Genomic DNA, 14,559 nt, shown 5'->3' on the forward strand with positions numbered 1-14,559 from the left:
GTGCAAAGAAATCTGGCATCACCGTTTGCCTTTTGCAAACCGAAGCAACTTCCGTTTCATTTGCCTCTTTTTCGTTCGTGTCCGAAATGTGCACGATTCAAGCTCTCACGCATACAAACCAACTTGCAGTACCGTTGTTTTGACTAGTGTTCCCGTGCAGCTGATGGTGTTCGTGAGAAGCATACCGGGCACGTATGTAGTCCTCTCTCGCTCGCACTAATGGTTGGTCCAGAATTTACAGTTCTTTCGTTGTATGTATACTGTTCAACGTTGGCTGACCCGAGCCGTTTGGTGTGTGCGCGCGCCCGCCGCTCAGTCAGCTTCAGGAACGCGATGAGTAGGCATCGATGTAACGCGTTGTCGTCGTTGTTTCCATCATCACCAACCAGAAAGGAGAAAAATAAGAGCATTCAATTAAGCAGAAGTGAAAAAGCGAGAGAGATAGTGCGAGGCATAGCCGCGAATGCTCTTGAGCAGTATAGTAACTGAAAGAAGGAGCAAAAGGAAGAGGCATACTATTGGAGAAGAAAAAAAAGTACACCGAAAAGTGGAATAAGAAGAAACGTGTGTCTCTTTCGAAATAGTGTGGAAATTTTGTAAAAGTACCAGCCAAGCTTGAAGAAAAGTGTAATTATCAGAAAATTTATTGTCTTTCCAATGTGTATTTACGAAACGAAATTTGGCGTTCGTGATTAAAACAAAAAAAAATTGTAATATGCTTTCGGTACGCGATTGTAACGTCCGTTAGTTTTCAGAGGAAAATTTACCTCAATGTACACAGTAAAAAAAAACAATTGACAGTTACAAATATACTGCAAAGTTTCGTGAAAATATTGTTTTTCTGTTTGATCATTATGAATGAGAAAAAAACCGATCAGGCAGGAGGACAGATTTTGCCGAGTGATTCCGAATGTGCTAAGTAATATTTTGTTTGTTACAGGATTGTTAAAAATTGTTATACAACAGAATTGTTGAGTGTTTCCAATCTACGATTGAAGGCAGTTCTACGAAGAAAATTGTAATTTACGATTCAATAAGCGTATGCTAAAGTGTGTGAATTCGAAGGCAGAAAAGGTAAATCCAGCATCGAAATGTCAGTGAAAATTTCATCTTCATTTAGTTCAAAAATCGAAATTTCCCCTTCGCGATTAGCGTATTTCTAAAAAAAAAAAGTTTTTGTAAATAGTTTCCCTCGAGTTCAGGAAGTTTTTCATCGCCGACCAGGAAAAAACTGTTCTGCTTCTGCCGGAGTAGCGTTGTTGGAATCATTTTCTTTGAACGGATCCAGAATTTCACTTGTCGCAAGAGCCAAGCTTTTGGCAAAGGTGGGTACAACCCCAAAACTCCCCACGCCGCGGGAGGGGACAAGGCGCTGTTCCGATAGCCACTGTGAGTCCCGAGATCAAAGAAAGTGAGGTTTTCTTTCCTGGTGAACAAGTGTTTTTCTTCTCAATCGAGAAGGAAATAGAATCTTCTTAAATTTTCACTAGTTGTGTGAATAAATTCAAAAAGAAGCAGCAGTGCAAACATCTATGTTCTTATCCGGATTGCGTGTCCGGGTTCGTGAATAGTCGAGGATAGGTAAGAAAGAATGTTCCAGGAACATCTCTTTCTGAGCGTTTATCCCGGTTTAGTTAGGGAAGTGAATAAGTGATTTCGTGCTGAAGCAATTTGGTAATCATCGAAGCGTGTTCCAGCGCCCTGCCAGAGGAGCTCATCGAATTGTGTTCCAAATATCTGCAAAGTTGCTGCCGTGCGTTTTCCAACTTTGCAAAAAATTCCGGGAGTTCTGTGGCGTCCTCCATTACGAGTGGTCATCGTCCGGGGGATGATGTAACAACAGTCTGGCTGATCGCCGTGAGTGGCCGCAGCTTTCTTCGTCCGTTGTCGTCCAGAACCCCGATCGGTCGATCGATCGTCTGTCCGGTCTCAAAAGCCGACGTCGCGTACGTGGTCGAATTGCGCGAAAAATTCGTGTTATGTGCTAATTTAGTTCTCACCCTCCCCGTATCATCGATTTTACCTATCCCATAGATCTAGAGTCTTTCGATTTCTGTGTGACCGGTAAGTGCAGTAAGTAGTGATTTTTTGGTTTTTTTCTCGAGAAAAATTGCAAATTTGCTTCAGTGCGGGCTGAAGGCCCCCGAACGGAAAAGTCGCCTCCATGAAGCACCTGAGGCACAATGGTACGCGAGACTCGACATCTTTGGGTTGGAAACTTGCCCGAAACGGTACGAGAGGACAGAATACGCGAGCACTTTAAAAGGTAGGTGTGATTTTGCAAACTGTACCCTAAATTGAATTATCTTCTTCATTGTACGATTTTATAAACAAGATCTAGAAATTACTGGATTATATGTAATATCGTGAATTTTATTACTAGGTTTGTGATTTGTATAGAGAAAAATTTACCTCATATGGCAAAATTGTAAATTTGTGGTTAAGCTGGGAACTTTGCAACTGATTTTATTGATATTAAGGATCTTGGAAGAAAATATTCTTCTCATCGAAGAAGAAGCAAGAATGCTTTTCTTTCGGAGCCATTGTTAGTTAATTTGAAACAATCGTTATTTCAGCTGGAGACTGCCTTGATATTCTATTTTCAAATCTAATCTATTTACGTCAGTATCATCAACTTAACCAAACGTACGGACAATCAGTCAACCAAAGGTACGGAATGTCTGTTCAAAAATAAGAACAAATCAGCTGTTTTTCAAAGATGGGCGAATGTTACAAAAGTGAACAAATCGAGTTTCTCTCACCTACCAATAAAAGCTTCAAAATCCTACAATTTTACCTAAAAATTCGGATTCTACAAAAAATCTCAATCTTTGTAACACAAAGAACTATAAAGGGCGAAACTGTCATTCCATTTGTTTACGTAAGTTTCGCCCTCCGTGTTCCATGACAACAAACGGGGCGATACTTCAATTGCTAGTAAGGAAGGGCGAAACTTTTTTTTCTTTATTTCAGATGGTTTCCGAGTCTTTTACCAGTGGAAATAGTCAATGAGACGATAAAATTACTCGCAGATTTGTCTTAGTCGCGAAAACCAGCCAATTTCATGAAAAATGCGCAAGGGCGTATCTTTATAATTCACATAAGAAGCATCAAAGTAAACAAATCGAACAAGGGCGAAACTTTTTTATGTTGATTTATAGATGGATATAGATAGAAAGTGGTAAAATTTGCATCCCTTTTGAAGATAAACTAACAATTCATAGAATATTAATTTATTGATCTAAGAATATACGATAATTTCTAAAAACGATTTGCTGTCAATGTTAGATTCGCCGTTCTTTGAAAAACAGCTGAAATATAACATGTAGTATAAGCGATCTGAGGAACTTCAATATTTCAGTTAATGTGGTGTTTTCTTCTGCAAACAATGTATTAGAAAACCACAAGAAAAGAGATGATCATGTTTCTGTAAGGCTTCTATAGCGAAAAGTAACGCTTTGATATTCCAAAATGCGTTGTTCTAAAAAAAACTGGTTGATAAACGCATAAATTACTTTTTAATGGAATCCAGCTTCATATATTAATTCTTACGTGAACCATATAATTATCACTGAAATTAGAATCATTGTTAAGAGCCACTAAAATAAGAATAAAATGTGAAATAATTGAGTTAATAGAAATTTTATCAAAGTATACATTAAACCATTATCCCAGTAAAATAAGATATATTTGCTTCAAAGTGTTGTAATTGTGTTTTTTCAATGATGATTTGAAAAGATTGCCAATCAAAGACTTTTGTTCTCGGAATGATGTCAAACATGTTTTCTAATTGACTTGTTACAGCTCCTCCGATGGACCTGTGACCTTCTTCTTGTACTTATCTGTAGTCTTCTCTTTGTACTGGAATGTGGTCTGGACTATCAAAACAACAAGAACTGTTTCCCTCTACGGCGTCCTTAACCATAGTTTGATACATTTCCGACAAGATTGGAAAATATACTATTCTCAAAACATTTTAGAAAATAGTAGAGGTTTCACTCGCAAAATTAATTCTGAGATCTGTTTTGGATTTTGTAACGTAGTGAATCGTTTTAGAAAGTAATGCAGTTCAGTCAAACTCTACACTATTTTTTAAATCTGCGCTAAAAAGGATTCGAAGTGGTAGAATGGTTTTGCAGCATAGCTTCTTGTAATTGTCAACTGATCGTGTTCAATCTGACAGGAGCTTTTTTTCTGGCAATTTCGTCGGGTTGGATTATTTCTAAGTATATGCGCTATCCTTTCTTGTATTATCTGGACGTCTATCTCGTTTTCAGGAAAGGCATCAAGAGTTTTTGTCTCGTTATACCTCTTCACCAACTAACTCTTCTAACAACACATACTATATCCTTTCGGAATCTTATTGTAGCAACATAGAACAATTTTTTTTTCTAAAATTGACACTTGTTCTGAGAAAAAAACAACAGTCTAGGTCTCCAGTGACTGTGAAGATCTCCGATTTTGTAAATATTCCGTACTGAGCTTTCTTCGTTTCTTCCAGAAGAGAATGTCGCATAATAAATTGACAGAAAAAAAAACAGAATGTCTAGTTTTGGTGGATGGATTGGCTCTCTTGAGATTTTATCCGACAAGTTATAAATCGTTTGTTCATATGACATAAAATCTACCAGAGCTTTCAAAGTTAGTATGAAAGGTTTATTCAATAAACATAAAACAAATGAATGAGCAAAGAGTTAAATGAATTACTTGATTTTTCCCTTTATCTAGCAATACTTAAAAAAAGTGGCATCAAATAAACTACACTCTGTAATCACACAGAATCAATTCAATTCAAGTGAAGTAAATAAATTGTTTCACGTACAAGTTCGGTGGAAAAAATATTAACAGCATAGTGGTATTACGAACCTAACACAATTTCCTCATGGTCAGGGCTTCGAGCAATGAACAAAAAATTGTCATATGAATATTCGCTGCTTGAATTTTGGTGATATGTATTGTTCCAATAAATGAGTTTATAAGTACATTTCCTTGCTCTAATTCTAATGGATATCATGAATCTAAATACCAGATAAATAAATATCAAAATCATGGGATCCGGTTCAAAAAAATTTACAAAAAATGCTTTCGCCACACCAGCAGTAGGACTTTCTTATAGGATAAACAATTTCAAATGAATTCGATTTTGTTCCTCTGTTAAGCATTTCTTGTCAAGTGACAATTTACCAACAATAATATAATGAATTTCTAATTTAGCATTAAAGTAATTACTTGAATGATTTAAATTGAAATGCGCGTTCGTTGCAATCGAAGGAAGATGACTTTCTCTACTTTTTCAAAGGTTCACCAAATGTATGTGACTATGACTGAAACATCTCTAAAACCAAATGTCATTTTGAAAAGCAACCAAACTTGAGTGGTTCATCGATTTGACAGAAATACTGCAATTTGCGTCAATCATCGAATATTATCTTATTTCTTCAATACTCATCGAAAGTTTGGGAATCAAAATATTCGTTTCAGAATCCATTCATGGCATAGTTTTTTTTCCACTGTATTGTATTCATTATTTCAATGCACTGGTGAGCAGATAAAATTTCTTCAAATGTGATTTACAAACACTAACAAGATATCAATCTATCTACCCAAAAAAAACTGAATATAGATTCGCGAAATTTGGATTACGTTAAATAAGTTGAGCAAGAATATGGTTGAACCATATCCTACAACTTCGTGGAAACTCTCTTAAGGCCATCGTCCAAGTACCATGCGCGCGGGTGGTTTTAGTAAACTTTCGATGGAAATTTTGAAAAATTTGCCAAAACCAAAAACATACAGCTTTTATCCTTCTGCACGGCAAAAATGGCTGAAAAATTCGGATTATTTTCCGAGTCTTATCAAAAATAGCACTGAAAAAATGACCTTTTTTGTGATCTTTCACAATTATTTGAAAAAATAATTCGATGGCACGAAATTTTTTTTTTTTAAAAAACCTTATGCTGGCAACAAGGATCACATTCGGACACATTTTTGGAAAACCTTTTCACGCTTTTCATGGAAAATCAACGAATTTCATATAACCGATTTCGTTGAAATTTTTGAAATTCGTGGATTTTCTATGAAAAACGTGAAAAGGTTTTCCAAAAATGTGTCCGAATTTAATCTTTGTAGTCACCATAAAGATTATTTAAAAAGAAAAATTTATGTCATCGCATTATTTTTCCAAATAATTGTGAAAGATCACAAAAACACTCATTTTTCAGAACTATTTTGGATAAGACTCAGGAAATCCTCCGAATTTTCCCATTTTTACCCTGTAGATAGATAAAAGTATTTCAAAGGTCTGTATTGTTTTGGTTCTGGCAAATTTTTCAAAATTTCCATCGAAAATTTCCTAAAATCACCCGCGCGCATGGTACTTGGATGATGGCCTTAAGAAACCTTAGAAACCAATTCCAGGAAGTAAGTCAAATACAAACCACAAATCACTCAAAAAATAGCAAGTGTCTAGAATGGAAAGTTTCGAATCATATTGAAAACGATGTCTCACCGAAATATGAGCCATAATGACATTACTGAGACGAGCTATGATGAAATTAGGGCAATTATTATCACCACTTATGATTCCATTGGGACTAAGAATGCTTCCAAATTGGTACTTGAAAATATGTCAACTTGAAGCTATGAAGCTCAATTATTGAGTAGTCATAGGTCGATTATTGTGATTACAATATCCGTCTAAACTTATGATTAATTACTATTGGATGATTAGATGAAATCTTCAATAGTGAATAGTCTGATTCATCCTGTGAAACGGTATTAAAACTCATATAATTACTTATCGCAAAGTCGGATTTCAAATCCTTCCGGAGTTGAATTTACTCGCGCTCTGTCATGCGTTTGAAGCATCTGAACTTTGAACCAATTTTTTTCTAGAAACCTTGTTTTTATAGCCCGTTCGCACGATGAACAATAAACTATTGAACAAATCGATACGAATCTATTTTCCTGTTGTAAAAGGTGTACATGAACCTAGAAAAGGTAATTGAGAGTTAAGAATCTATTCGATGAAATTCATCTAGTTGTCGCGGTATCACTGTAGTGGTAGCTAACCAAATCCGGACAATTTTTTTTTATGGAGCTTTGTGTCCTTTGGCGAATGATGGAATGCGTATTTTAGGCACTCTTTCGTCCTGGGGTTGCGGTTCAACAATGCCCTGGGAGCTGAGTCTCTCACAAGCTAGTTGTCGTCGTATGTGCGAGTCCCAATCTGGAAGGATAGTTTAGTGTCAGTAGGATCGTAGCACCAACCATGAAATTGTTCTGTACGGTAGAAATCGGCTGCGAAGTATGTTGAAACAGAAAGTCAAATTCCACAAAAGGAATTCATAGACTCATTGGAAACGGAAATAAAAATTTTTGTCCGTAATTGAAAATTGCTTGCCAAATCAGAAATTTTTTAACGAACTTGTTCGCAAAAACGACTTTATCCCATCTGTAGCTACCCAATGTTATGGATACACTTTTCGTACCTCGCAAGAAAACCTTAGTTCTTCGAATTTCCAAATATCTCGAGATGGGTAACTTCTATAAGAAAAGTCATTCTGAGTAAATATACTGCTGTTAAGCTATAAAATCATGTGGTATTGAAAATACAAAAATATGCCCGAAAAATTGAAACTGCGTTTATTTTTATGTTTCTTGTTTTTGATTAATTTTATTTTTCTTGAAAAAGCATTAAAACTTTTTTCAGTATATCTATATATTTTATTTTAAATCTGTATAAAATGTTCAAAACGACGTATGTAACAATGAGAGATTCTCTTTGTTTACTTTCTCTTTTGATTATTACGGCACTCTTAGCAATCCTTCTCTCCAATAATTTACCGATAATAATAACTAAAGCTATCATCTTTTAATCTGCTCTGGAGAAATTACCGAAAAAAGCAGGAATCTTTTGCAATAATCGAAAGAGAAAGTAAACAAAGAGAATCTCTCATTGTTACATACGTCGTTTTGAACATTTTATACAGAAATGTCCAATAATTTTCTACACCTTTTTTGTTCGATTTACAGTTTTTGCGTAACGACGATTCGAAGAAAGTGGATGCAAGAGTACATCTGCTCTTTAAAAAAGTCAGTCTTGAATCGAATTTGTCCTACAAACTAAATAGTTTGTCATACTGAACACGGTTGCAAAGTTTCATCAAGATCGAAGTGTGTTAAGTCTGGTGAATTGCTTCCCATATTTTGACATTACCTGTATATCTTCATACTAAGATTACATTCGTTTGTTTATCCCCGGTTTTGACCTTGTTGTTCTTTGATGTTCTCCAGGAAGTCAGTGCTACGAAAAATCTTCACACAAATGAACTTGCAGCTTGTATTGCTGCAATATCAGGTTTTGTTTATTTTTGCAAATAAAATACATTTATTGCAAGGGATCCATTATATATATTTTATTCGAAATGCTTTCCTTCATTTTATACACATTTTTGTCTAGTGTTTTACTGATACCTTACCAGCAGTATTGACTGTCTTTAGTGTTGGACCACTGGGTGAAAGATTTTCGCAAATTTTTTGTAAGAATCGAAGCGATGGCAAAAAGATGTGATAGTCAGATGGGGCCGGGTATGATGAGTAAACCGCATGGTCAAGCACTGATGGTTAATGTCGTGAAGCAAAATCACCTTTTTCTGTCTGAAACTTTCCCATGATGCGTAGATATTTGAAAATTGCTTGGAGTTGAACTCCCAGTGCCTCTAAAAGTTGTCGTAGCAATTCCGTGTCGTCTTCTACCCAACACAATTTGTTAAAATGACACAGTTTTACGAAAAACCCTTATTCCTCGAATTTCATGTCGAACTATTTCGAGAATGATTAATTTTAGAAGAACGCTAGAAGTGCAAACTTATTGCCCCTAAGCTGTGAAACCATATTCTGATTCCTTTTTGCCTTTGCTTGAAAATCCGACTTTTAAACGGAGCCTCGGATACCTCGGACTCAGTTCGACGAGATTGACCGTCCAATTTTTTGTCTGAGATGTCTGATCTGGTTTTAACAAACTTAGGCTCGTTTGAAAGCTACTATTGGGTTATTGATTCAGTTCGAAGATCAAATGGCTGTGGCACGTCTGAAACCGGATATGTAATGGTATAAGTGACGTACCCGACAAAACTCCTTTTTTTTACCGGATTCAACAAAGTTAGACTCGTTTGGAAACTACTAAATGAGGTTTGGAAAATCATAGTAAATTTTGTTTAGCTGTTATTTTTCCGTTTCAAAAAAGACGCTTATCGAATTCACGTCAAATGTGGATTTTCATAATTCACATTTCATAAAAATATTTCGCAAAAAAAACAAAGATATCAATTTTGTTTGAAAATTTTTCGGTTAATATTATAATTATTAAAAAACCACTCAATTTTTAGCAGTGTGTAATTTTTTTTGGAGTGTCCAATTGATTTCTAAAAACTTTTTAAATTGTTTTTGTATCAGTAACACAGTTTATGAGTTACGACGATTAGGAGAAATGGCACTACAAAATAAATTAGCTTCTTTTAAAAACTAATCTCACCAAGTCTACCTATCCATAAAACAATAATGGTTTGGCTTACGTGAAAGTCGATCCTTATTTTGCTACCATTTCTGGAATTGTGCTCTTCGATTTGATTTTTTTATTCAACAACATATTTAAAAAGGCACACTGCCTTAGCTCTAAGATACCGACGATATGACTTGATTTTTAGATCTAGCTTTGATAAAAAAATACTCATTACATAGAACATCGGAGTTCTGGTTTAGGTGTTATTTTTTTAACAGCAACCTTGAAATATCGGAATCAAGATTTTATTTAAATCAATGTCTAAAAACAAACCTAAATTAACTACAGAAAAGGTGTTAGAACCCAAATCTAAATGCTCCGATTTGGATGAAACTTGGCACACGTCTTCTGCGTGGCATTTATTTAGTTTGGCTTTTTTAAAAAATGTTGTTAATTGGGAATCCAAAAAGACTTTGTGTGAAATCGATCTGGTACTCTGAATATACCTCGACTCAGCTCGACGAACTGAGCAAATGTATGTATGTATGTGTGTATGTGACAAATAATGTCACTTGATTTTCTCAGAGGTGGCTGAACAGATTTTAACAAACTTAGATTCAAATGGAAGGTCTTGTGGACCCATAGATCACTATTGAATTTCATCCCGATCCGACTTACAGTGATATGCACTAATAAAATGAAAAAAATGTCACTCACTTTTCTCAGAGATGTGATCGATTTTCACAAACTCAAATTCAAATGAAAGGTCTTATGGTCCCATAGATCGCCATTAAATTTTATCTCCATCCGATTTCCGGTTCCGGAATTACAAGGCAATGTGGGCAATCTATGAAAAAAGGCGTGTTCAATTTTCTAGGAAATTTGTCTATCGATGCTTACAAACTAAGATGCAAATGAAACGGCTTGAAATTAAAAAAAAAGTCCTCGAAAAGTTGATCCAGATCCGACTTCCGGTTCCGGTATTACAGTGCGATTAGTAAAAATTTTCAATTTCATGAGATTTTGTTTACAAGCGATGGCGAAACGAGATGCACTGTTTTATAAAATTTACTGGTAAATTCATCTAGTTGGCAGACCTTGTTAGTTGGTGCACGGAAAACCATCCAATCAAAAAATTACGATCTCGCAATTTTTTATTTTTGCAGTTGTTGTTTTAACTAATAATTAGTTGATTCAACCAATTTGCTATTTGATTTGCACATACTGAAGTAGTTGAAAAATATGTTGTTTTTAATGCTGTCTAATGTCAAAAACAGCCCAAAGCAAAACAAAAATCTCAATGGAAAATCAACCATTACTTTAGTTGAAATTCAAACGCGTTTCTTGAACATTTTCATGCAAACGCGAAATTCGCTTATTATACGTTTGTAGAACTCGTGAAGAGTAACTTTTGAATGATAGTAAATTAATGTTTATCATAACACTAGTTGTCAGAATAATGTTAATATTAATGATGATAAATTATCTACATCTTTACTGCTCTTGTTACAAGAAGGAACGATTGATATAAAGTAGTGCTATGCATAGAACTGATAGCCGTTAGAGATATTGCAATTAACAAAACGTGTTTAACCAAAATTAGAAACCAGTGAATTGTATGCGTTTGAATTTTGGTTTTAAAATCAACTTGAATCTCCATCGTGAAATGCATGTTAATGAATGAGCATCATGTTATCTTCAAGTCATGTACAAAAATTGTATGAACAAAGTGATTAAATTGAAAATGTTTAAAATTCATTCATATAATCTGTTGAAACTGTAGGTTGCTATGGCTCAAAAAATGAAAATCAGTGCATTCGGTTCGACTTTTTGTTCGTAAGTAATATAGTGGTCACAATTAGAAAGTTTCGTTGACACCAGCACTACTAAAGGACAGTATATTAAAAACAAAAATAAAAATGGTTTCAATGAAAAATTCATTTAATATAAAGCAACAACAACATTAACTTTTATTTATACCGTCATAATATAATATATTATTTATAATAAATATTACATATTTTTATATATCTTAACATACCGAATTTTCATTTAAAAATCAGAACGTATATCAATAAGGAATATTTTATTGTCATCCAAAATCAATACTTTTGCTTAAGCTAAAATAACTAATCGTAATATCTAAAACAACTAAAACCGATTAGTTTTTCAACTCACATAACTGTTAAATCAAAAACAAGGTCGGTTGTTGTAACTAAAATCTTTATTGAAATTGAAAGGTGTGTGTCTTAGCTAACATAGACAGCATCTTTTTTTCAACCAAAAATTTTGTTATTTCAACCATCGTTTCTGTTGATTGAAAACAAAAATGACAGTTTAGAAAAAACAACAATCGATTAGTTGTACCAAATTTTAACCAATCAAATTCAGTAAAACAACCAATATTTTGGTTGTTTCACAATCGCGAGGGGTTCCGTGTGTATATATAAATCTACTTTAAGACTACTAGTGCCCGGTTTCCGCTACCGAACGCACCGGTAGTAGTGAAGAAAAGCTCCAACAACGGAGCTCATTTTGATGTTTCAACAATGGTTAAACCAATTTTCACAAATCATGATTCATATTGAAGCTCTCAGTATCTTAAAAGATGCTGTGCAATTTCATTCAGATCCGACTTCCGGTACAATAATTTCTTGGCGGCGTTTCCGCGAAAGTTTGAGCTGCATTTTGAGCTGGCCGGAAACATAAGTCAAGTAAATCTTGACCAATCGATTCAAAAATTTTACAGAATATTCTCGATAGTTATCTTCACAGAGGTACGTAGGGGTTTTTGAAAATTATGAATTTTTTTATGAACAATTTTGTAATGAAAAAATGCGGTTTTATTTTCAAAGGGCTGCCATTTTACAGAAAATCAATTAATTGAAAAACCCCTACGTGGAGATAACTATCGAGAATATTCTGTAAAATTTTTGAATCGAGATGTACTTGACGTATGTTTCCGGCCGTCAAAATGCAGCACTTTCGCGGAAATGCCGCCAAATCGCCATTTTGTTTTTAAATTTTTAACACTGATCATTTTTTTTTTGTACTTAAATATACACATTGATAAGCGCTTTATACAAAATTCGGATTACTCTATTTTTTGGATCCCAATATAATTCCCCAAAAAAGTCCTTCTCTTTTTTTCTACAGTGGTGTAACCCCTTAAACTGTCATACGAAATGATAAAATATCGCAGGTACGCATCGGTACGTGCTGGTACGGAAGAAATAAAAACGCCACCGCCTAGCACACAGCGTGCTTAGTTCAATTTGGTATAGCATGCAGGGTTGTCACAATTGAATCTATATTAACTTGACATAAGCGTTTACAAATTGAAAAGGTGATGGTAGTTTATACCAAAGAAAGTTTTTGATTTTATTCAAGCTAAAAAAAAATTTGACAGAATCTTCTGGCGATGTTTTTTTTCCCCTTTATGGGCTACTCTGGTCGAGGGGGAGAATCTTCTGGCGATGTTTTTGAAAACATAAGTAATATGAGAAAGACATCATTACACCACTAGGTGGATTAAAAAAGGTTTTTTTTAATAAAAAAGTAACAGTTAAAACAGTATACAAGCATTTGCAAAAACATAAAAAATAGAATAAGATTCAGAACAGAACAGATCAAAAGCAAGTGTCAAATGACAGTATAGACTATTTCACTTAGGTGTAAAACAAGTGGTTTGCAAAAATCATTTACGTAATTTATTTTTCCTCTGCTTAGAGGTTTATGTTCAACCGCGAGGTGCTATTGGCAAGTTCAACACAAACTGCTAATGCATTGATGAGATGAAGACGAAACGTAATAGGTTTATAAATAAGTTCGTGCCGTTTTCTAATATTGGATTGCCCGTGGATTACCTTTCCAAATTGATGTTGGAAACCTTTCCAAATTGAGTTGGAAATCTACTGCCATACAGTTTCAGAATCAGTATGTGTCATTTAGCTGAAGTTTGAGCAACGAATAATGTATTTTTGCGCAGAGCTTTTCTTCATTATTTCATTACGAAGAAAACAGCTGCCGAAAGTCATCTTATGTTGGTGGAAGTGTATGGTGAGCATGCTCTAGCTGAGCGAACATATCAGAAGCGGGTAGCATGGTTTAAAAGTGGCAATTTTGATTTGGAAGACTAAAAACGAACTGGAGTGTCTTCAATGTTTGATGAAAGATGAAGAATTGGAGCAATTTTTCCGATGAAAACCCGTCGCAAACGTAACTTGCAAATAATTCGAAGTTACTCAACCAGCGATTGACCAACGTTTACAAGTGATGGGAATGGAATGATCCGTAAGGTAGACAATTGGGTGCCGTATGAGTTGAATCCGAGTGTTATCTTTCTTCATGCAAAAGTAGACATTCTCGAGATAGTTCGGTATTTATTGAAACGTGCTGTTTTGATAATTGTGTATTTTATTTAGAACAATCGTTCTTGGATGGGTGGAATCAAATTTGACTTGCTAATATTGATAATTTCAAGAGTCACTTAGTGCATCAGTTTGTTGGTTCCTCAGCACAACCTCAGCTCAAAAGCCGTGCACAGTGGTTTGAATCGACTAAAACGTGAACTTAATTCTCTAGCTGCTAAACCGTTGATCCGATATACATAGTTCATTTCAACAACTTTTTCCCCTAAAGAGATTTTGTTCTCTACAAAATTTTAGAACTTCTAACGAGAAAAAACTTTGCCGAAGAAGCTATAGGCCTAACGCAAAAAAGTTTCAGATATATGAAGCATTTTCGTTTGAAACCACTTAAAATCAACTTTTTGTAGATAACTTTTTTCGCAATTATTTTCAGTGTCTACTATTTCCGAGACATTGACTAAAAACGTAAAATTACACATTTTTGTTGAATACTGTGCACGGTTTGGCCTTTTCCCTAAAAAGTCATTTTACATTTAAACTTTTATGTACACTAACTTTAACTACTAATAGGAAGTTCTACAAAAGAACTATGTATATCGGATCAACCGTTTAGCAGCTAGAGAATAAAGTTCACGTTTTTGTCGATTCAAACCACAGTGCCGTGATGCGTTCATTGGATAATTTACT

General features: G+C 34.7%; 1 protein-coding gene across 8 annotated transcripts in view; it reads left to right on the plus strand.

Moving 5' to 3' along the window:
• Window positions 1-326: 326 nt before the first annotated feature.
• The window catches only part of LOC131427014 (protein split ends), a 271,135-nt gene continuing 256,902 nt past the window's right edge, over window positions 327-14,559 (plus strand). For 7 of the 8 annotated variants that reach the window (XM_058589878.1, XM_058589880.1, XM_058589881.1 and 4 more), the window contains exons 1-2: window positions 327-627; window positions 941-2,266. In XM_058589878.1, the coding sequence (XP_058445861.1) occupies window positions 2,184-2,266 (83 nt within the window). In that variant the 5' untranslated portion in view covers window positions 327-627; window positions 941-2,183. The remainder of the gene's footprint in view (window positions 628-940; window positions 2,267-14,559) is intronic. The other variant, XM_058589879.1, reaches the window with a different exon arrangement.

This window comes from Malaya genurostris, chromosome 2 (genome assembly GCF_030247185.1).
Source record: "Malaya genurostris strain Urasoe2022 chromosome 2, Malgen_1.1, whole genome shotgun sequence".
Taxonomy (NCBI): Eukaryota; Metazoa; Arthropoda; class Insecta; order Diptera; family Culicidae; genus Malaya; species Malaya genurostris.